Below are 23,570 nucleotides of genomic sequence, written 5' to 3'. Positions count from 1 at the left end.
ACTTACCAAAATCATGGACTTCGATGAAGACCGGATGGACTTCAATTCGGTGTTTAATTGCTTTAGGTGATGCTCCATATCTTTAGGAATGCACACACTCTTGGCCAGGTTAAAGGCCAATTGATGATCTTTTTCAGCAACAACCGAATCAGAGTCCTTGATATCTCGGTCGTTGAAGGTTAGCTTCGGAGCCCATTTGGAAGATTCTGCTCGGTCAGTTTGCTCCGGTTGAAGGGTAGGTTGAGGACTTTAGGGGATGGATTCAACCTCATCGACAAGTTGCTGTTCGGTCGATGTAGATCGGGCGCCTTTAGAGGGGCGAGATGAAGAAGGCTGTTGAGAAGGGAGGGCCACAACGGCAGGCTGCGTTTGGATTGATGGTGGTACTTCGGCCCTGGTTGTTGCGGTCAGAAGGGCCCTAACTCTGCTTTTCTTTGCCATCTCTTCTTCAGCGGTTAGTGGGACAAGTCGTATTTCGGGCAAGGTTGGGTCCGGTTCAGGTACGTCTTCAAGAAGGAAATCGGTCACTCGGGCTTTTCGGCGACCGCTATATCTGTAGGTCGGCTCAAAGTTTAGAAGCTTAGCCCAACTCCTTTCTTTAACACGTAATGTGGCTCGGAGTGTGTTCAGATTTGGGTAACTATAATGGGAAGCAAGATGAGCTGAGTCTGCAAAAAGGATACAACTATTAGATCGGTTATGACATCTGAAACCAAAGTACAAGAAAAAACATACATAAAACCGAAGTAAACTCTACCGGGTTTTCCTTTCTTCTAGTTTATACTTCGGCCTGGGATTTGGGCTTGCTGATCTTCAAAATTGCCCGATACCCAGAAAAAGTCATCATCATTAACGTCCTTATCCGGCGTGTCTTGTATTATCTTTTCTCTACGGCGGCGTATCCTAAGGTAATAAACCCAGCCATCTTCTTTGGAACCTATGGAGTACTGGTGGAAGATTTCGGCTAAACCGAGGTTCAGGCCTGCTTGGCGGTTTAGCTCGGCTATACCCATTATTATCCGGTATGTATTGGTGGATAGCTGGGTTGGGCATAGTCTGGTTTGCCTAAGAAACTCACAAATTAAAGGCTGGACTGGGAACCTTAGTCCGGTCTCTATTATTGAAAGCAGGGTAAAACGTATAAAGCCTGCTTCGCCCCAGGGTATGATATCCAGCTTGGCTAGGGTAAGGTGTACATCGTCTAGAATGCCATAATCCCTTCGGAATTCGTCCATACCACCAGGGGTCTCTACTAGATACCTATACTTACCCATTTGTTGTATAATTTACGAATAAGTTATATCGGTGCAAAAATTGTGCTCAGTAGCTCGGTTGAGCGCACGCAGGAGTGCCTGAGTAACCTAAGTCTGCAAAGTAGAAAACAAAGGGGTTAAGCACAGATCATTGGACCGTGCTACAAATTAAAAGCAAGGTATATGAGTCCTACTCCGGCCTAATGGACTGGTTCTACCTCGGTTCATCAAAAGGTTTGTTAGCTCGGTTTGAGCAGGTTAGACCGGTTCATCGTCTGGGGACAGCTTTTTGAGTTCGGTCTAAAAAACTGAGAAAGCTGGCTTAGCCCCGAAGACTTAATTCGGTTAAGCTATGTGTTTTAATACTTCGGTTGAGCCTTTAGGGGCAGCTTTCTAAGTTTGGTATAAAAACTAAGAAAGCTGGCTTAGCCCCAAAGGCTTAGCTCGGTTGAAGACTGAAGTTCCTAGTTTAATGTATTCCAACTTTGTTCGGTGATCTTATTTCAGCTAGGATGAAACAGAATATTTTTTAAAGCTGCTGTCATCTCTACAAGTTCTAGTTCGGTTACTGTCTAAGGTGATCTACCTATATAGGACAAACAGTATCCTAGTTCGGTTGCTATATCATTTTGGATCCAAGACTAGTTTTCTACAGGATAATTCATACACGCATGAGTTCTACTGGTTTTCTCATGAAAGTACAGAAGCAAAAACAAAAATGTATAAATATGTTTCGCAAAAACATAGAAAGTGGGATACAAAAGCAAAACAGAGGGAGAGAATGGATTGGCTTACCAGTTTGAAGAAGAGGGAACTGGAGATGGAGCAGTTGCAGCAATGAGAAGCAAGGGCTTGGAAGTGAAGAAATGGAGGCACAGAGAGAGAAGACGAAGGATAGAAGAATAAGTGATTCAAAATTGAAAGGGTAGGGTTATTTTGTGAAAAGGACGAAAGGAGAAAAGGCGGGACTGTTCAAAAATTTCGTAGTACGAGGGCGGCGTGACAGTTGCCCCCAGCCTATAAGAGCCCGCCACGTGTCATTGGAAAGGGAAGCGTTACAGTCGTGATTGAAGAGACGTTTTGACCGGACAAAACAGAGCCCGGAGTAAAATTAGCTCGGCTGGATACGCTAAAGGGTTTTTAGCTCGGCTGGAAAGGCTTGAAGAACTTCAGCTCGGTTGGAAGACTTGTAATCCCAATCATGCTGTGCAGATGGAATTAAGGGGCAATTGAGAGGGTAATTTTTGGGAAAAATTGGGCCGAGCTGTGAATTGGGCTTTGTGGCCCAAAGTACGAACGACTGAGTAAAAAGGCCGTAATGATTACTCCGGCCCAATAGAAATAGTTACTCCGGCCCAAGAAAGACAAAGTTACTTCGGCTCAAGAATAGTAAAAGCTACTTTAGTCCGGGCAAGTTGGAGCTACGCCGGTCTCAGAGTTAGTCCGGTCGTGATATATCTTGAATAGGTCGGTCTAGCGGTATTTTTGAGTTAGACCGACCTAAGGAGTAATACCGGTCGCGATTTGTTAAGTTTGGTCCAACTGTGCTATGGGTTGAGCAGAGAACCGAGATAAGGAGTAAAAGCAGAACTGAACTAAGAATAGTTCGGCCTACTCAGTGGCTCTGCATTGCCAAGCTTATTTCGGTCATATCGTAGTTCGGCCAAAGTAAAAACCATCCCACTTGGTTTAAGCAGTGGGGGGGTGTAAAAGGATAAGCATTATCCTTAGGAGTATGAATCCTAGGAAGACTCTGCATGGAGGAATAAAAGTCCTACTAGGATTGTGCCATTCGAAACTTATAAAAGCTCACAAACATCACCTTGGTGGAGGTAACACAATTTTGCTTTCTGAAAACATAGAGCTTTGTCTATTTGTCAAGTTTACTGACTTAGGCATCGGAGAGGTTTCTGGCACACACCCGCCGGCTAGCTCACGTTGGTATTTTCAGGTGATAAAGCGACGTCGTACGGAAGAGCGTGGACTTGGTCAACAGGATTATACGAGAAGGTGTATTTCTTTCCCGTACATGAAATATATATATTTACTTAATTTTATATATATATTATTTAAAATTTCCCATCAAATTCATAAACCAAACATAAGAGTTTATTTGAAAATATATTATTTTAATAATTTTTTGATATTTCCAAACAGATGTGAAGAAAAACATAGAGATGAGACTAATGGCTAGGGATCACCTGTCCCTTTGTTTATATTCTGCCACATCATCAGTTGTAAAAGTAAATCTCTGCACTTGCACCACAGGATAAGCACTTGCCATGGAAAATCACCTAAACCTAGGCTTCGAAAGTTATCGCCACTCTTGGTCCACTGACGGCGTGGATTTGGTAAACATGGTTGGCTCTCTTTGATGTGCAAGGACCTATGCAATATTTACAACAAAATATTTAATATTGCGTGCTACCGAAATGCTCTTTTGCTCATGAAACTCATATTTTTCTAGTTTAGTCTTTTTTTTTTCTTTTTCTTTTTTCTTTCCTTTTGCCAGATCTTCAGAGTCTATAGAAAGAGATGATTTAGTCTCCATGAAATCAATAGAACAATGTGATGATTTTTAGTGGAAGAGAAATTGAATTGAACCTTTGTGATGGTGATAAAAAATCATATTGGAGGGTACTGATAGACTTGTGAGGGTTCGTCATAGATTTCATTTTGATAATTCGAATCGTTCAATATGTAGAATTCAGCAAGTACTATATGCCTGTAAAAAATCATATTGATCGGATATTGATACTTACATGATCAAATTAGTTTTGTATTTAAAAAAATAGACAGTAAAAAAATAAACGGTTGATAAAAATCTGATCCGATAATATAACTATCAATATCCGACCAACGTGATTTTTTATAGGCATACAGTACTCGACGAGTTTTACATATTAAATGGTTCAGATTATTGAAACGAGACTCGTGGTGGGCTCTCACAGGTCCAACAGTACTCTCTAGTTCGATCCGAGACTGAAGGAAAGTTAGACCTAAAAAAATAATGAAAAAATCTTATGGAATAATTCAATCCATGTCTTTTTCTCATGTTTTTTCTAGAATCTATCATGCGCTGTGTTTGGTTGGAAAATTTGAAAAAGAATTTGGAAAAGAAAATGAAAAAGATATGTGAAATTAGTTGAACTACAGGTATATTTTATTCATATTTTAACTATTTTTTTATTTTCTTTTTCAAATTCCTTCTCAAATCTCCTAACCAAGCACAGCGTAAAGGCCTTGTTTGGAAAGTGACTACTTTTTTAACTTTTTGGTTATTTGGCTATTTTAGTAGGCTATTTTAATTTTTATGTTTGGAAAGTTGGGTTTTTTTTTGGTTGATTGTTGTATTAAAAAATATTTTTGAAATGATGTTTGAGGCTGAAATGACAAATTTATCTCTAATCTCACTTTTCAAAGTTGGTGTAAAAGGGCAAAATTGTCATTTAATTGCCCGTGGGATAGTCTACCCAGTGATAGGCTGTTAGTGCACTGTCAAGTGACCGTGTAGATTGTCGAGCTGTTTTTTTTTTTTTTTTAATATAAATTATTGGTTTAGGCACCATTTGAAGTTATTTACCTTTTTTTTTTCTTTTTTTTTTTTAAGTATTTGAGGCTATTTTAGTGTTTGGCTATCTTGGTGATGACTGGTTTCTGGTGTTCTGTATTGCTAATTACATAGATTTACTTTTACAATTGGTGATGTGGCAGCATATAAACAAAGGGACAGGGATTGGGACAGGAGATCCCTAGCCGAGATTAATGGGTTTCCGCTGGACTTCGGCAACATTGGACCGCCTCCTTCCCATTTTGAACAGCCCAAGTTGACATGATAAAAATAATCATGCTGATAAGTTGTGATGAGGAAAAGTTGAATGTTAATTTTAAACAATAATTGAGACCTTTTTTTTTTTTTATTCTCACAATTTTTTTTTTAATCTCAATCATTAATGGTATGGACTCCATATATACATGAGTGAGTTCCACGCAAACATCAATGATTGAGATCTAAAGAAAGTTGTGACGATCTCCCATAAAAAGGGGTTCCAAGTATTTTTCTTATTATTAACCACATTTAAATCCTAAAATCCATTTGTGGGTGGTCCCCAAATCATGAAATTCTAAAAAAATTATTCATCCACGTGAAAACTATCAATAAATTGGTTTGTATGTTTTTTTGGAGGGGGGATTTATTTACACTTGTAGAGCAAATATGATTTAAAAATGTAAACATAAATACTAATTATGTTAGCGTGTTTAAAATTGAAGCTAAATGGCAACAAATAAGATAAATTTATTTTTTATTTTTCTTTCTCTTAATAAATTCAAGATCCAAACTGTGTGAGAAATATTCAACCACATTATATACAGGTGGTGAGCATGAACTTTGGTCTATATAAAATTGCCAACAGCTATAAAAACAATGAGTGTTTGCCGGTTAGGGTGTTCAGCAAAAACTCTCTGATACTTAAATTAGTAAGAATATCCATAGGCCCAGCCCAATGGCCTGCCCAACCTAGCCTTAATTATTTTGGGATGAGAAATTTTAGCCCAGTTTAGCCCACCCAATTTTTCTCTACCAAGATACGATATGTAGTTCCAAAAGGCCTCGTTTGGCATATACTAAAAAACTCAAAAAGTTAAAAAGTTAAAGAGTCACATCATCTTATTTAAGTCACATCACCTCTCTACCATATCACTTTAAATCCAATCCATACCCAACCTATAGTTCATAAAAAGTCAAAAAGTACACTTAGGCCAAGTTTGGCAAGTTGCGAAAAAATCAAAAAGTCAAAAAGTGACTCAAAAAATTTAAAAGTTATCGCTATTCACCAAAAGTCAAAATTTACGGTTGCACAACTGTCAATTCTAATTTTCCCTTACACACTGATTTATACAATTTTTTAATACACATTTTTCCATAAAAAGTTAAAAAGTTAACCCAAACATCCATATTTTGTTTCTCAATTTTCTAGTCCAAAAAGACAAAAAATGTACTTATTTAGGACACCCCAAACAACCCCTAGTTAGGCCTTGTTTGGGGTGTACTAATAAGTACACACTTTTTATCTTTTTTCTATCACACCATCTCTCTACTTTTCTGCACATCTTTTCATAAAAAGTCAAAAAATACATTTATTTAGATCATCCCAAATTACCCCTAGAACATCCCGAACTCAAAATGGCAACAATTTTATTTTATTCAAAAAAAATTCACATCTCAAATTGACGTTATTTTGTTTTATTTTAAATCTAAACCGTTAAATAAAAAAAACTATGATAGCTAGATCGTAACAGAAAATCACAAAAGAAAATTTCGATTCTAAAACATATATGTACAGAGTATGTGTGCAAATTTGTGTTGGTGTGTTTCAAAAGGAAACATTCAATCCAAACCAAACTGGTACTATCTTGATATCAATCTGACCAAGTAAGCATTTCAGGACCCTTCAATTTAACTACCAAAGCCCTATGCAAGAACTGCTCTCTAGCCAATTTTCTAACCTGCCCAATATAAATGTCAAAACTCACAACCCCTTGCTCAACAGCCTTGTCCAATGCATATATCAAGTCCTCCAAGGCCCTCTCTTTAGCCAAGCAATCAAGCACTGCCCTTGATTCCTCACCCACAGCTTCAAATTCATCTCCCATTTCATCCCAATTTTTGTCATGAACTCTCAACCAATTCATCAAAACATCAGCCTCCTCTGTCATCTCCATCACTCTCCTTTTCAAGTCCATCTTTTCATCCTCAAGCCCGATAATCATGCCTGTCGCGACATCAAATCTCTTCACCAGTTTGCCCTGGAGGGTCGATAACCTCTCTAATTCCTCCTCAGTCTCAGCGTTGAAAGCCACTGTGTCATAGACAAGGGAAAGCGAGAGCTTCTCCATAGCCTCCATTTTTAAAACATTGGAATTGTAGAAAGGATGGTTGTAGCTAAAGAGATTGACAAGGTTGGGGACAAGGTCTAAAAGGTTGGATCTTGGGTGGAGCCAATTTTGGAGATAAGGCAATGTGGTGAGACCAGAAGGATCAATGAAGGGGTGGTCTTGGTGAATTGGGTACATGGTGTTTGATGAGACAAGAACAATTGGGGCCATGTGAGGGTAGTTTTCATGGACCCAAATGGTTATAGGGACAACAGGTGTTGAGGGAGAGACTAAAAGGTCACCGGTGGCATTCAAAAGGTTGGAGTTGGTGCCATCGTTGTGAGTGAAAGTATCGGTGGAAGGGCGGAGAGAAGGGAAGTTTTGGAGAAGAGAAATGAAGTGTGATCGAATTAGCCATTTTTGGTCAGGGTCATAGTAGGAGAGAGTGAAAGGACCAGTGGAGAAGAGTGCAGAGTCGATGAATCTGATTGAAGATTGTAATGCCATATCTGCAGAATGGTGAAGATCTTTACCCTGTATTTAAATTTGCTGGATAGGCATTAATGAATTTAATAAGACTTTGGTTTTTAATACCCATTGAATAAGACTTTGAGAGGGTTGTTCAAGTCAATCTTTGGAAGTAAATTAACAAGAATAAACCAAGGATTGAAAGTGAACGCTTGTTAGAATTTGAACCCAAACCATGATTTTGTTATTGAGATGTAGAAAGTTGCAAGAGGTTGGTCTCAGGGCCTCTCAATATAAAAAGGAGGTCACCATTGTTGACTTCTCTGTCCTATTTATTTCTTAGCCGTGCTGATTAAATTACCCTTTCAGCAGAAAAATATTTTTCGTATTTTTGGGTCTTTTTTTTTATAATTGAAATAGAAAGTGAGCAGAAATCATCGGAAAATATTCCACTTTTGAAAAGTATATGTATAATAAGTTTTGAAGACTAAAATTTTACTAATATCACCGTATTATCACCTCCACAGCGTGGCACCACTAATCCAACTATTAGCATTAATTACAAATTGCTTTCTGTCAAAACAAACAAAAATTAGCCAAAAACTCAATTATGTGTAGTTGCTGTCGTTGTGGATACTGGTTTCAAACGGAAATTACCCAGAGATTTGATTAGCGTGTAGATTAGAGCTGCAAATTTTGGACAATTTTCTGACCAATTCTTCGGAATAAGTAGCTGTATTTTTTAATAATAGATAATTCTTCGGTCTCTCTCACGTTGTAATTCATCATAATTTGATTTGTACATTTTATAAACCAACTCTGATCAAGACTCGGTCCATCAAAGTTGTGTAAGAAAGGAGGCACATAACAGTTTCAACAATGTTACAATCATTTTGTTTGGGAAACCGGTCGAACCAATCTCTTTGGAATATTTTAAATAAGTGTACTTTTTGACTTTTTATAAAAAGATGTGTAAAAAAATAAAGAGGAGATGTTGATTGATGTGACCTAAAAATGATAAAAAGATGGACTAAAATAGATTATGCCAAACAAGGCTTTAAAATTAAGACAAGCTTTAATCAAATCATTTAAACTGCAACAAATACAGCACCCTACACATAAGACTTAAAATTGGAAAGTTACGATGCATCCTCAAATTTTTCTCTCTTTTATTTATTTATTTATTTATTTTCCTTCTAATTTTAATAATTTTTAAAAACAAAAACAAAAAATCAGAAGCAACGTTGTTTTCATTTCGTGTGAAATCAATTTATGTTTTCTTTTTATTTATTTTTTTAACATAAAACAGAAAATTAAATGATACCAAACAAGTAAGTCTATCACCACAAAAATTTCAGGATTTTCATAGCCACAATGTTTATTTTTAATTTCAACAGTACTAAATCCACACAATTTCTTCTCTCCAGGCTGTCCGAAATAAGATGGCAAGGCAGAATATATGTAAGAAGAGTTTTGAGAGAATATTAGAATGTGATCAACTTTTCTTTTAATTTTTTGGTGTTCGCTCCAAATGAGAAGGCCAAAATTGATATACCTACATTAGGTATGAACTGTTTTTTTGGTTTTAATTTCTGAAATTGACAACAACAAAAACCACACCAAAAATATCTTTTAAAAATTATTTTCACTCTCAATAAAATAAAATTATATAAAAATGATAAGTGTTATTTATTTATTTTTTAAATATTTTTCTAAAAACCCAAGCAGGCATAAGTCAACCCCGGTTGATTAGAATAGTTTCCAACTCAACTGTAGAGGTGAGAGTATGTCAATGCATTCTAATTTTCAAACAATAAAATTATTTAAATAGGTGACCTACAACCCATAATTTTTTAACAGTGGTGCTATATACCACTAAAAAGGAATCACTAAGCTAGCTCTAATGAGCTGGCAGTGCTGAAAATTAAAAAAAAAAAAAAACAAAGAGTAAAACATCACATCAATTGGGGCTACAGTAATTTTTAGAGCTATTAGAGCTCATTATTTTAGAACTCTTAAACAATTTTCACTTTTTAATACCCAACCAACTATGGAATTTTTTTATTTTTTTTCTTGTGGACAAAGTTTTTTATTTTTTTTTAAAATCTAACATCTTTCTCTAACTTTAATAATGAAAGAAGTTCAAAATAATTTTTTTAATTGCTGAAGATTTCTTGCCCATTTATGACCCACACTCATCTCTCTCTCTCTCTCTCAATCCATGCAGACTATGTCTAAACTTTTCCTGATCCTTTCTCTCTCTTGCTCTTCCTTCTCTCCTCTTCAAACCCAGAGAGTCGGAGAAAAGCCACCATGGTCCACGTCTCCTTCCAACGAAATTGTAAGATTTACTGTTTCTTTGATTCATTCTACACATTGATCGATCCATTAATCTCTATATATACATACACCTTGTAATCTTTACTGTATCTTTGCTTTTGTTTCTTGATTTGTAACTTGTGTGTGAGACCATGAAATATCCTCTCACATGGATTGTTGGTGAAATTCAATAAAGATAGTTTCATGAACCTGCAAGAGATAAATATGGTTGATGCCACTCAACCGGAGTTACCGGCCGGGGACACTCCGATGATGAAGTTAGAATCTATGAATGAGGAGTATAGATAGTAAAGAATGTTGTCTGTGAAGTGCAGAGAGAAAATCATACCTATATGCTATGAGGTGTCTTCCTTTTATAGACGGGGTAGGCCGAATAAGCTCAATAATTGGCCCCTTGGCAGGCCTTCTTTGGATTAACCCAATAAATTGATATATATTTTTTCTGGCTCCCACATTGTATTTGTTAAATTCTCAACTCGTGGCTTGATCCGCTAAACGTTTCAATGTAATGGCAAATTACGCCCTTTTGTCACTTTCTTTGTTTGCTGAGAGACCCAACTTTATAGATAACTAGGTGACAAGATTAACGAGATTGATTTTACTCAACTTAGTGCATTAACTAAAACCCAAAATTTTTAGGACTTTAATTTTATTACAATCATTTTCTTTTGCTTGTCAACCAATTGTGTGGTTGCTAAGAAATAAGAGAAAAAGAAAGTAATCATGGGTATTTATGTTGCTTAGTTGAGTCAAAATATAATTTTCTCTAGTTTAATCAAAACACAAAGAAAATTGTGAGCAAATTAGAGAAAATTGATCAAAATATAAAAAAAAAAAATTGTGAGCAAATCAAAGAAATTTTAAACCAGAGAAATTTAGTAAACCAAAGAAATTTCAAACCAGAGAAATTTCAAAACATAGAGAAATTTGTCTATGTTTTGAAATTTTTCTGAATCAAAATTTCTCTATAAAAATATTGAGAGACCCCAATTAATATGAAAATATTACATATCCTTGATTTTATAAAATCTTAATACAGAAGCCTTAAAAAAAATTCTCTTTGTTTTTTTTGCCCTTTTTTTAGATGGGCTTGTGGTCAAAGCTAGCTAAGTTAATTTAGTACCAACCAAAAAAATAAGAAGGTTGATGAACAGCTTTGGAATCAAGCGTCATCAAAGATGTAAACCTGAAATACAAATGGAGATGGCTACAAGGGCAAAGCCCAAGCCCAAGGCTAAGAGTGAATAGTGAGCAATTTCTTCCTAATCAGTGTATTTGGTTTAAATTTTTTGAATTAAATTTTTTAAAAGTTAATTTTTTGGTTTTCGTGTTTTTTTATTTTTAGTAAATATTTTTTAAATTTTAAATATTTTTTTTACTTTTTTAGATGCACCTTACTTAAATGTGTCTAAAAAGTAAAGAATTTGTGAAAAAATATTTTAAAAAATTAATAAATATATAAAAATACAAAAAATGTACTAAATTCTTATATTTTTTTATATTTTTGATATTTAGTGAATTTTTAAAAGAGTTTTTTTATAATTTTTTTACTTTTTAGGCGTATTTATGTTAGATGTGTCTAAAAAGTAAAAAATTTGCTTAAAACATTAAAAAAATTCAGTAAAAACAAAAAAAATGAAAAATAAGATAGTAAAAATTCTGAAAAGTATTTTTGAAAAGTGGAAACAAGCAAAGTGAAATTTGATGATTTGATTTGTTTATTTTTAAAATTTATGTGAATATATTATTTATAAAAAACTAAAACAATAAAAGGCAAATTACTTACACAAAAATGTTTTAGAACTTTAAAATAAGAGCTTTAATGAAGCTCTAAGGGTGGTGAATCCCATGTGATGTGATGTTTTGATTTTATGTTGTTTTGTTTTTTTATTGTTAAGTGTATAAAGCTCTGTTTAGAGCTTCATTTTTAGGAGGATTTAGGCTTGGTTTGGCATAATTTAAAAAAGTCACTATTCTATTTAAGTCTCATCATCTTGTTTAAGTCATATCACCTCTCTACCACATCACTTCAAACCCAATCCATATTTCATAAAAAGTAAAAAAGTGCACTTATTTAGTTTATCCTAAACAACCCCTTATTATTTCTGTTACTCACAAGTTTTTTTTAAAAAGTGTGTATTCTGTTTAATTCCAAAACTATTTTGATAGACCCAAAAGTCCTATACTCATTCATCTTCTTCTTTTTCCTTACACATTGCTTCTATATTTCTCTTTCTCTGATATGGGCGATGACTACGACCACGCCTTCATTTTTTTTTCTCTCTTTCTAATCTATCGTTACCGGCGACTAGCGACCACCATTGACGGGGGTTCACGGGCAACCATAGAGCACCAACTCCTTACTTCGTGCTCACTTATCTTATAACGAAAGAGATGAGTTTTCGACGAAGAAGATGAGTAGATCTACTCAAATCTAATGTAGATCTACATCAGATCTGAGTAGATTTACGTTGGATCCGCCTTGATCTAAATAAAAAAATAGTTATCGGAGTACAAGCATCTTTCTATATCTGTCTCTTTAATTTGATCTCCCAGTTTTAATTTTTTTTCTACTATACACTTTTATTTTCCTGTAATAATGAAGAAAATTTTCAAATTCTAAACAAATTGTTTTCGAGTTTTAGTTACAAACAGTGAAAACTGTAAAATTTTACAGTTTCAGTTTTTTTTTTTTGTGATGAATTGAATCATTCTTTAAAACTATAAAATTTTACACTTTCTAACATGTTTTTCAATTTGATTAATAAGAATCAATACTTAATAGAATCATATTTTAAAACTGTAACATTTTACAGTTTCCAAGCTTGCTTTTCAATTTGATTAATATTAGAAATTATTTGCTTAAACCCTACAAAAATTTAAAATAACATTTTTTTTTCCCCATTGTTGATGTTTGTTGTTCTTAGTTTTTTGTCTTCTTTCAATTTATCAATATTTAGTATATTTTGTTATGTGTTTTTTACTTTAATTTCTCAGTTTATTATTCTTCTTTTTTTCGACAATAGTGTAGACATTCTGGTGAGTTTCCAACAATATTCTTGGCGTCTAGCAAATATTCTAGACATTTTGACAACTTCCGGTGATGTTCAGAACATTCCGATGATACTCCGATGAATTTCTGATGATATTCTGGCGACTTCTAAGTGATGTTGAATATTCGGGCGAGTCTCTAATAATCGTCAGACGGAAGTTCGACAGTAGCGGGATGTAGAAGCATCTTTAAATTATTTTTTTTTTTTTAAAAAGATTTTTTTGTAACAATTAAAAATATATAGGACCAATTAGTACACATATTTTGTTTTAAATTATATAGATTTTGAACTTTGTGTATGAGACTTATCAATAAGTTTCCCTAGTCCAATAATTGTAATTCGGTTCCAAGCACAATATAGGTTTAGTAAAATATTTGTGAATATATTTTTAAAAAATTCAATAAACACAACAAAGTATGAAAACGTACCAAAGTCACTGCTGGAAATCGCACTTTTAGCGGCGTTTAAAAAACGCCGCCATATGTATCAAAAACGCCCCTAATTCCTTTTGTGGCGTTTAGTACCAAACGTCGAAGCTGCGGCCGTCGCTGTAGCTTTGCGACGTTTTAAAAACGTCGTGATATTAGTACAGGCGGCGTTTTTTAAAACGCCGCCAAATGTCCCACCACACGCACGCTGACGTCACCAACAATATTTAGCGACGTTTTTGAAACGCCGTCGTATCTGTTTTAAAAATATTACCGTTACTGTTGAGGGATTAGGAGGCGTTTGTAGAAACGCCGTCATATCTTCCTTTTTTTTTTTTTTTTTTTTTTTGGGATATTATGCTAATTTTATTTGATTAAATTAAAAAGAATACCTGTAAAAAATATTGAATTTAGTTTCTCATTCAATTAATAAAAAAATACCTATAATAAAACTAACATACAAAATATTAACTCCTATTCAAATATCTGTAATAAAACTAACATTTAAAATAATAACTCCCATTCAAATAACAAATGAAGCATTAATTCAATTTCACATTAAAAAAAAACTAACATTGAAAATAATAACTCTCATTCAAATAACAAATGAAGCATTAATTCAATTTCTTATTCAAAAAAAAACTAACAAGCCGTGTTTAAGTAAGAGACTACAATTTGTAAAATTTTGATTCCAGATCTGCTAAAATGAAAAATCCATCCATCTTGTCATAAAACATAACCCACCAAACTCAAATCTTGTCTCAAACTGCTGCTGAGCTACAGTTGCATGTTCAATCATTCCTTTCTGGAAGGTAGCATCAACTTGCTCAAACATGGCTTTGCATGACATCTCAAAGGCAGGAATAACGGAAGCTTCCAAACTAGACTTCAATGCATCCTGCATATTGAATCGCTCAAACAGTCAGATCAAGATTTCCAGATTCATTTAGTAAGGCATACAATCTCCTCAGGTCAGATACTGCTAGAGAGAGAGAGAGACCCATAAAAATTTTGAAGTTATTGAACAACAATTACAAAACATCAATTAATCCCATATACATGCATAACATACGCAAGAAGAACTAGAGCCAGACACTACATTTGAAAAGTTGAGAGATAATGGACTGTCCACCCAAGATGAGTTTATGTCTCTGCAGGAATGCTGCTTTGACAAAATAAAAATGATAATTTAAAATATGACATTCACCAAGTGTCTCATGCACATCACATTAAGAGAGAGAGACAGAGAGAGAGACCTTAATATCTAAAGATTACAAGAAAAAGGGCTCTGAGAATCAACAAAGTCTCAAACGAACCAAAATCCCTCAATAACCTTTAAGATAGTTAATGATATAGCAAGAAGTGAATAACAGATCATTCAGCATAAAAATGAAATCCAGAATTTGTAAGGTCATAATAACATAATAGAAAGAATCACTTCAGCGTCAATAATGCTCTCCATACTGCTCCATAATGTCATCTAAAATACATCCACACTCAATCAGTAAAATCCTAGCACTATAAACTTATGCATACCTGAAGAGCTTGCTTGCCAGAAGTTTGAAATTGTGCTTGGATCTGCCTAGCAACAGTAGCTTCAAGTTTTGAATTAACTGATTTCTCCAGTTGATTCACTGCCTTATCACCAACTCCTCTCTGCACCACATGGGCATCAATTAGTTCTCAACAAGACTACATCCCTAGTATAAGACTTGGATCTTTTAGAATATCAACCTGAAAAGCCTCTGTAATAGCCGTAGATATTGTTTTTTCAATGGCCGGAGAAATTGCACGAGCTACAGCTGGTCCAACTGCAGCCAATTCCTTCTTCACTGTTTTCTCCACCATAGCTGGCAAGTCCTTATTTATGCAGTTAGTGATCAAACTTGTTATTTGCTGTGTACGCTCTCTAACTAATTTCTCTTGTTTCGCATTCTCTTCCTGAAAATGAGCCCATAACGCATCAGTATTGGCCTTGACAGCTTTTTCCATGCTCCTCCCTAGGGCAGTCTCCAGCCTTTTACCTTCTTTAGTGACTAGGACAGTAACCATCACCGACATCTGCTTCTGCATTTCTTTTTGCATATAAGATATAAGAACTGAGCTAACCATGAAGGCTTTTTGAAACCGACCATAATCATTCGGTTTGGTCCAAATTGGTCGGTTTCATCCAGTGATTCAGTTTTTTGAACACCCCTAGCATGCTTAATTTGTTTTGTCAATACTTAAGGCATCAATTTTCTTTTGATGAAAATTTTAGACATGCATGGTATGTTCCTACTAAATTCCTTCAATTTTTGTGCTTGACTTGCAAATGCCGCCTATTAGAAGCATATGCTTTCATAGATTGCACTTTTCTAGTTCAACCACAGGGAACTTGAGGTTATCCTCAAACAACATCAATTAATGGGCTTCAAGGACTCCAAATAAATCTCAATGGTAAATGATTATCTGCATGAAGCAAATTACTTTATTCTAAACCGAGGAATAAGTCATCCACATGGATAGAGGAACCTATATAAGTTACCCATGGGTGGTCTAGCTTATCAGAGACAAGATAATTTTGTCCACACAAAAACTTCCTATGAAAACAATCCAACTTGACAGAACAACTTCAACCCCAAGGGAGCAACATTAGTACATTACTAAAATGCAATGAAGAATGAAATGAAGAATAAGGAAGTTTTAGGGAAGTAATAATGCACTGATTTGAGTGCATCCAAAGTTGATTTTTGAGTTATCTCTTCCAGACTACAAAATTAAAAGGCTCAGATTTTAGCCTTCTAGTATATATTGGAAAACAAACTCGCAAAGAGAAAAAAAAAAATTAATAGAAACATAATATCCATGTCATGACTGATCTCCATATTAGTGTCTTATTTTTGGGTCTTCAGGATATAAGAAAAACAAACTAGATTAACCCCTTGAAGCAATCTACAGGCAACACTTGAAGGACTTCTATCTCAATACTGGATTGTATTACCATTCCCATATTATTGTTTTGATTCTAGGGCATTCAGCATCAGATCCTATGCATCTATGCAGGATAGCAACACTCTATGGACCTTGACTCTCAGGTACAAAAGGCAACACAGCAATCCACGATAAAAATCTTTCAAAATTGAGGTTAAAAAAACAAAAAATGTGTAGCCTCTGCACCTTAATGCAAAGGTGCCAAATACAACACACACACAAGACAATGAAACTCTTGGCCTCACAAAAAGCTTCACTTACCTGAACAGTCTGCTCATTGGTCTTGGAATGGGTATCAAATCGTTGCAGTGTCAAGCCATCAGTCCACTTCTTCTTGTGCAGGTTCAGTAGCATTTTCTCCTCAAGTTCATTCTTCCTGTAATTAATGGCTATTGAGTAATAATGCCTATTCAGCCCATGGATCAATGCCTGCAAAACAAATTGCCATTAGAGGATAAAACTCAGGGGTGACACCTCAGCTATCAGAAACACAAAGGCACCACTCATTCAGCACTCACTTGAATGGATGCCTTCCTATGGGACTGACCAGTATAGAAATTTCTTCATATCTTCAGACATAACATTCAAAATTATTTACTCCACATTGAATGCAAAAGGTAAACTGCCCAAGAATTTCTTGCAAGTATAACTTGAGAAGGAAACAAATCAACAACAGAAAACGCAGAATAGGAGAAAAAAAAATTGCTCATACCAAATGGAAAATTACAAGTTAAATTTGGCAAAGAAAAAGCAAAAATGTTTCTTTTATACAACCAAAAAAGGTCATAGGAAAACGCCATCATAGAATAATGATACTAACGATAACGAACACATAAAAACATAATAGAAGAATAAAGTACCATGCAAAAATCGCTATATAAATTAATAGTAGTAAAACAACTACATAATTGTACCACTACTACCATCAACAACAACAAAAGAAGATAGAATACAACCTGTTGAGTATTGATGTCCACACCAGAGAGCCAACAGCCAAATCCAGGATGTGAATGATACCATCCTACCACCATTTCCGGCCTGCAATTCCAAGCAAAACAACAAGCTGACTAAAACATCTACGAAAATGTTCAAAACTATTCAAATAGTAGATAACTATTCAAATTAAGTTCAAAACCTGCCCTAATTCAGTAGCTGATGGTAACTATTCAAAGATTGGGTGAAGTTTGTCAACTGGTCATGGAAAATAAATTATGCTTTCTTAGTTGTCTTATAGATAACCAATGAAGCGGAAAATGGTGACCAGTAACAAAGAAGATGAAGGGGGAGGGGGTAGCAGAAGAACATAGCAACAGGGAAAGCATTCAAAATATCCAGTTATGATAAATACATGCAAGAAAATATATAAACATTGAAGTTAACAACAAGAATTGACTTCAGAAAAAAGGAAGGAAAAAGAAAAAAATAATAAACATTGGCTCCCAATCTGAAACCTGCAATACCGCTTCCTCCACAAATGGTTTTACATTTCTCTGTCGGACTGATTCCTCTACGTCCCTTTGCCAAAACTCTTTAAACATTGGCTCCTCTATCAAAGCTCTATCCTAAATCAACATTATAATGAACATCAATCAATCCTTAAGTACATCGCAATCTGAATCATAAATAGCCAAAAATCTAAATTTTAAAGAAAATATTTGAGATCAAAGCAGGAATAGTGATTGACTGGCATTTGGCAACATGACTTGCCCTATTTCCTAGCGATAATGATAGCCACTTATCTATCTGACCATGATTTCCAGACAAGAAGCTTCGCCGGTAGAAGTAAGCAAGAAAACTAGGAAATCTCCGAGCTAAAAAGTACATTAGTTTCCTTCGTGGTGTCCAATTTCCCCAGCTTCTATATCTTTCTTTCTTTGTCATGCTTGGTTCAAATGGATTAACCATTGGAGCAACCATGACTGCACCTGCAAATTCAGCCAAGGATGGATCAGAGATAAAAAGCATCAACAGAACAAAAATATTCACCTCTTTATTTATTATGTGGGTGACACTGAAGCATCACAATACTTTCTGAAACATATCATAAGTATTTCAGTGGCAAATAATGGTCGTGCAGTTGCACAATGTCATGTATGTTCATAGATATTTGAATCTCAGTATAAAGGAATAACATATTATTACCATTTGATATGTGGTCATATCAGATTGTTTGAAAACAGCTAGTTAACAGTCCAATTCCTCGAGGATTTATTAGTTTCAGCTCCTCCTAATTCCAAAGTGACTATTACAGACCAATGTTCAACATAATCAAGACATGAACATGAATTACTCACAATGAAGAAAATGCAGATAAAAAACCAACATAACCCCCAGGGGTAGAACATTTAGTCAGAATACAGCCTTCTAAATTGCAAGTCATGGGTCCCTAAAGGCTAACATCTTATTTAGAGAAATTTACTAATTAAAAAATAAAATAAAATAAGCGAGAGAGAGAGAGAGAGAGAGAGAGAGACCAATATACCTATTACTCTGTCAGGAATGTATCTGAGAGTACAGCCCAAGCATGCATGCTCTCTCCTGAGTATCCTACCACCCAGAACTTGTCAGTGACCCCCACAGCATATGATAACTGTAACATATCCATAGCTGATGACTCAAGATTCCTGTTGGGATGGGGATCACTTAACCCAAAACCTGGAAGATCATAAGTTACCAGGCGAATGCCAATTCTTGCAGTAGTGAAGCCCTAAGCCCGGGTATTCTTATTTGCACAAAACAAATAAATGTGTGCAAAACATCAGCATGAATAGTTATTACTCATTAAGTTCCCCTATTTAGTTACTTTTCCAGAAGATTTGAGAATGAGATTATTGTACCTGCAGGTCGGGATGAAAGAAAAGGATGTGTACTGATGATAGAAAATCTAGCTCTGTCGCCCGGAACACCTTGGTCCTAATAGGCCAAGTGTCTACCATCCGGTAGTAATACACGACTAGCATCAGGAGGATGTATATACAATCTCTTTAACAATGAACTGCTAGTCTTATGTCCAATATTTACACTCAGTGCTGCAGATTCAAGAGCTGTGTCAGTGTTACAATTAAAAAAACGCATTGCATGTGTAGACAATTGTTCATTTATTTTCCAATTGGAACTCTTGCAGATAATATGGAACACTTAAACACCATACAAATACTATATGAAGAAAAAAATAAACACTGGAAAATTATTTTCTTGACATTTTGTAGCTCCACTTCTTTTGTAAATCGGATCAAGAAATAATGGTCTCTAGATATGCATATATTAACCAAACAAACTACTTATTCTACATTGTATATTACCATATGTCAATTTCAGGTTACTATGTTGGTCTCCACTGAATTGGCATCCACTTTTAGTCCTTCAATTCTATTCAGTCCTTCTGAAAACCAAATTTATAAAAATGTAAAAGAGAAACATCAACCAAAATAACACATGAATTTATGGGACAACTAAATTATGAAATCAACCAAAAGAAACACATATATATACTAATATATAAAGGCAGCAATCCAATTTGATGTAGACCTCATTTTGAAGCTATGTCATGCTAAAAATGAATCCATATTAATTACTTTGGAAAAATTAACATCATCCTGAAAACTACACCCACCCCACCCATAAATCTCTAATGTCTCATATAACTCCTTCCAATTACACTGTCCAAAAAAATAAAAATAAAAAACTCCTTTCAGTTATAACTTCATCAATCCAAACTGATGCTAATTTAGGGTAATAAAAAAACAGAGATTAAAATTCAACATGCTAATTTAGGGAAAAAAAACAAGAGAATCTGAAGCGATGGTGCTCACCTTGGTAGATGATGGTGCTCACTTTCCTCACTGAACGAATCTGAGATTGAATCACCGAGCTTTGAAATCGAGAGAGAACTTCGAAATCGCCGAACGAATCTGAGATTGAATCACCGAGCTGAAGAAGGTTGAACTTCGAAATCACGTTCAATCAATCAATAGATCTTCAATCGATCGATCTGATCTAGATAAAACCTAGCAAACCTGAATCGAATGATTCCATCAGTAAGTATCATCTTCAATCGAGCTTGACTGTGAGAAGATAGAGATAAGACTGATCAACACTTACCATGAAGAAAGACCTGCGAACTCGAACATGAACTAGAGATAGAGATAAGACTGATCTGCGAATCGAGAGAAACGAAAGGGTTTGAAGCAAGAGAGAGTGATTTAAGCTTCGATGGATCTGAATCAGGTTTTGTTCAGATCGGGGCTTCGATCTGAATCTTTTTTTATTTAAGCTTCGATGGAGAGGGTTGAGAGAGAGAGATCTGTGCGCATGTGTTAAGGGTTGAGAGCTCTGATTCAAAATAAGGTTTTCACAGAAAGGGGCGCGTGTGGGTCACCACATTCGGAGGCGTTTTTAAACGCCTCCCATTATAAAACGGTGTCGTTTTGTTTAATAGAATATGCAGCGTTTTTAAAACGCCGTTAAATACTAATAATTGTGACGTTTACAGAAACGTCGTTAAAAAAACGCCATCAAATCACCCTTTTCCTGTAGTGAGTTTTGTATTTTTTGGTATTTTTAAATTTTGTAAAGATTTGTTTTTAAAATTTAATATTTTTTTAAGTATATTTAAATTAAGTAGATCTAAAAAGTAAAAAATATTGATTAAAATATTCAAAAAATTATTAAAAAAACTATGAATTAAAACGCAAAAAATATTTTTAAAGACTATAAAACCAAAACACAGCAGTAGTAAATGTTGTGTCTCAATTTGAGGTTTATTATGGACTAATTTTTATGATCCGAACCGTTCATTTTGTAACATTTGTTGAGTACTTCATACCTACCAAAAATTATATTAATCGGATATCAATAACTATACGAGTGAATTACATTTATCCTAAAAAAAATAAACAATAAATTTTTCTTTTGAGAAATATCATAAAAAATAAATAATCCGATCACATAGTTATTGATATCCAATAAATATAATATTTGGTAGACATGAAGTACTCAATGAACCTGACAAAATGAACGATTCGGATCATAAAAATGAACTCATAATAAATCTCAAATTAAAACACAACAATTACTATTATGCCTTTAACACAGCAGTAACTCCATATCCACGTAGGAGTGGGTCTGGTCCTCTACAGTGGCTCTGCCACTGTGATCCCACTAGTTTGAATTTTGAAAGTAACAATTTTTTTATTTTATTTTTTTTGGTTTTAGTTGATTTTAAGAATTGTTTTTAGATATGTTTTCGTTTTTAAAAAAAATAATAAAAAAAATATGAAAAATATTCACTAAACAAATGAAAACTCAAATAAAAATACATATAAATTTTTTATTAAAAAAATTAAATATAAAAAAATTATTGAAGACAAATAAAAACCTGGTTAAAATTAAATTTTAAAAAATCAAACATAATAAAAGTAGATTCCAAACAAAAATGGGCAAACACCTAAAAGTTCCAGTGCCTTTATCACCACGCACCCTTCTTATACGAAGCGCACTACAAACGGAGAAAATGGTTTCTATATTCTATTTGAAAAACACTTTTTTAAGTTCTATTTACAGGAGTCCGATTTTGTGAAAACACTTTTTTAAGTGATCGGCCACTGTTTTCAACCTTTTTTTTTTTTTTTCAAAATTTTGTTTTCTGAATTTGATAAAACAAAAATCCAATTTGTATGGAAAAAATCAAAATACTTATCATTTTCCTATGATTTTGTCTTTGTTAGAAACTAAAATAATTTTTAAAAATTTATAAACATATTTTTAATGTCTATTCTTTCCAAATTATATTTTTATTTTTTAAAAAAAAATTAAAATATATTTTAAAAACTAAACCAAAAAGAATTCGCAAAATATGTGAACAAAACCGTTTTATATTTCTACTGCATGCTCCATTGTCAGCTTTTATATATGTATAGTATATTCCATGTGACACACGATAAAAAAGCTTTTCTACTTCGAAAGTCTGGAAGTTAATAGCCTCTGCATTTATTTTAGGAGAGTGTTCACACTATTTCTTTCTCCAACAATGCTTCGCAAATCAAATTTTTATGATTTAAATGGCTCAAATATTTTAAAATGACGTTATTTTGGGAGGAAAATAATATCATTTTGATACATCCGAATCATTCAAACTATATAAATTTGAGTAACGAAACATTTTTCTTCTTTGTCATTGTACCCTAAACTTTATTATTTAAGCCTATTTTGAAAATAAGGATATAAGTTGTTTTTTGACTTTTTTCTAAAAAATCAAAAGAAAGTTTTTTTAGTAAAAAATCGTTTGCCAACTTCCAAAATTACTAAAATATCTTTCTGTAATGTGACACCAAAAAATCCTCATGTGATATGGGAAAATTGTAATTTTACAAAATTGCACGGGGTAATATGATCAATTTACCCATTTGTCTAGTCATAAACAAATAATATCAAAAACACAGTTTTTTTCATATTGCCAAATGATTTTATGAATAATGCAAAAAATTTGGATATAAGCTAAAAAACAACTTATATCCAAGTTCTCAAAATAGTTCATTTATTAAGAATGATGTTATGAGTGGATTTGAGTACCAAAAAAAGGGTCGTGCTATTAAATAACCTAAAAAAAAAAAAAAAAATTATTGGTATCAATTTGGAATTAGGGGTAGATTTTATTATAAAAGTTCGTGTGTATATTATTACTGGCGTATATAAATAACAAAATTTTGTTGTTTTTATGTAAATCAAAATTCCTATTTTGCTCACAGAAGAATGTATGTACAAATTTGGACGGAGAGAGAGAGAGAGGGGGAGAGAGAGAGAGAGAGAGTAGGTGAGACGTTGTTTTCGCAATGCACATCGTTGTCAAGCCTTGTTAAAGGGGGTAGAAGTTAGAAAAAGTGTTTCATATGCAATACTGTAAAGAACGGTCACCTGTTAATGTCATCTTTATAAAAAGATAAAATAATAATACTAAAAATTCAAATTAATATCTACAAAAATATTTAAAAAATACATCTATAAATTATAACAATTCTATATAACTCACATTTCATTAACTTTTAATCTAAATTACCTATCTTATTTTCAAAATAAAGGGTCGTGCTAGGGAGCTCGAACCTGAGCTCCCCCGAATGCCCCGAATTCCATTTTTTTCCATTTTTTTTTTTTTTCAGCAAAAGGAAGAAGAAGACGGAGGA

General features: G+C 34.1%; 2 protein-coding genes and 1 long non-coding RNA gene across 28 annotated transcripts; 1 reads left to right on the top strand and 2 right to left on the bottom strand.

Moving 5' to 3' along the window:
- Positions 1 to 6,425: 6,425 nt before the first annotated feature.
- On the bottom strand, positions 6,426 to 8,208 carry LOC114320125 (Ubiquitin-conjugating enzyme/RWD-like protein). Its single transcript, XM_028267235.2, has one exon. The coding sequence runs from the start codon at positions 7,635 to 7,637 to the stop codon at positions 6,675 to 6,677; it is 963 nt and encodes a 320-aa protein (XP_028123036.2). The 5' UTR covers positions 7,638 to 8,208; the 3' UTR covers positions 6,426 to 6,674.
- Positions 8,209 to 8,615: 407 nt separating this feature from the next.
- On the top strand, positions 8,616 to 10,390 carry LOC114320126 (uncharacterized). The gene is made up of 2 exons (XR_003649701.2): positions 8,616 to 9,162; positions 9,826 to 10,390. It is a non-coding gene; the product is annotated as an uncharacterized LOC114320126 (long non-coding RNA).
- Positions 10,391 to 14,019: 3,629 nt separating this feature from the next.
- Positions 14,020 to 20,703, bottom strand: LOC145807988 (enhancer of mRNA-decapping protein 4-like). 26 transcript variants are annotated; one of them, XM_082907185.1, is made up of 13 exons: positions 20,494 to 20,703; positions 20,205 to 20,408; positions 19,695 to 19,774; positions 19,230 to 19,421; positions 18,875 to 19,114; positions 18,100 to 18,317; positions 17,844 to 17,954; positions 17,349 to 17,430; positions 16,911 to 16,961; positions 16,654 to 16,821; positions 15,154 to 15,486; positions 14,956 to 15,075; positions 14,020 to 14,317 (listed from the first exon to the last, which is right to left on the bottom strand). In XM_082907185.1, exons 10-13 carry the CDS (start codon positions 16,744 to 16,746, stop codon positions 14,120 to 14,122), a joined length of 744 nt encoding a protein of 247 aa, XP_082763311.1. In that variant the 5' UTR covers positions 16,747 to 16,821; positions 16,911 to 16,961; positions 17,349 to 17,430; positions 17,844 to 17,954; positions 18,100 to 18,317; positions 18,875 to 19,114; positions 19,230 to 19,421; positions 19,695 to 19,774; positions 20,205 to 20,408; positions 20,494 to 20,703; the 3' UTR covers positions 14,020 to 14,119. The 26 variants fall into 26 exon arrangements, with proteins under 26 accessions (XP_082763311.1, XP_082763312.1, XP_082763310.1 ...); XM_082907186.1 differs by having other exon boundaries at positions 18,141 to 18,317; XM_082907184.1 differs by having other exon boundaries at positions 17,844 to 18,317; positions 18,867 to 19,114.
- Between the last annotated feature and the right edge of the window lie 2,867 nt (positions 20,704 to 23,570).

Source organism: Camellia sinensis, chromosome 14 (genome assembly GCF_055761805.1).
Source record: "Camellia sinensis isolate YWXY chromosome 14, ASM5576180v1, whole genome shotgun sequence".
Lineage (NCBI taxonomy): Eukaryota > Viridiplantae > Streptophyta > Magnoliopsida > Ericales > Theaceae > Camellia > Camellia sinensis.
The sequence above is the reverse complement of the archived record's forward strand: the minus strand, read 5'-3'. Positions and strand labels throughout refer to the sequence as shown.

Bases quoted from the DNA above. Each gene is read 5' to 3' on its own strand.
- LOC114320125 (XM_028267235.2), bottom strand. From the start codon at position 7,637: ATGGCATTACAATCTTCAATCAGATTCATCGACTCTGCACTCTTCTCC.
- LOC145807988 (XM_082907164.1), bottom strand. From the start codon at position 17,423: ATGGTGGTAGGATGGTATCATTCACATCCTGGATTTGGCTGTTGGCTC. The intron at 16,822-17,348 runs GTTGTATTCTAT...TTTGTTTTGCAG, and splicing joins TGGACATCAATACTCAACAG to GCATTGATCCATGGGCTGAA. The intron at 14,318-14,955 runs GTATGCATAAGT...TTCAATATGCAG, and splicing joins CTGGCAAGCAAGCTCTTCAG to GATGCATTGAAGTCTAGTTT.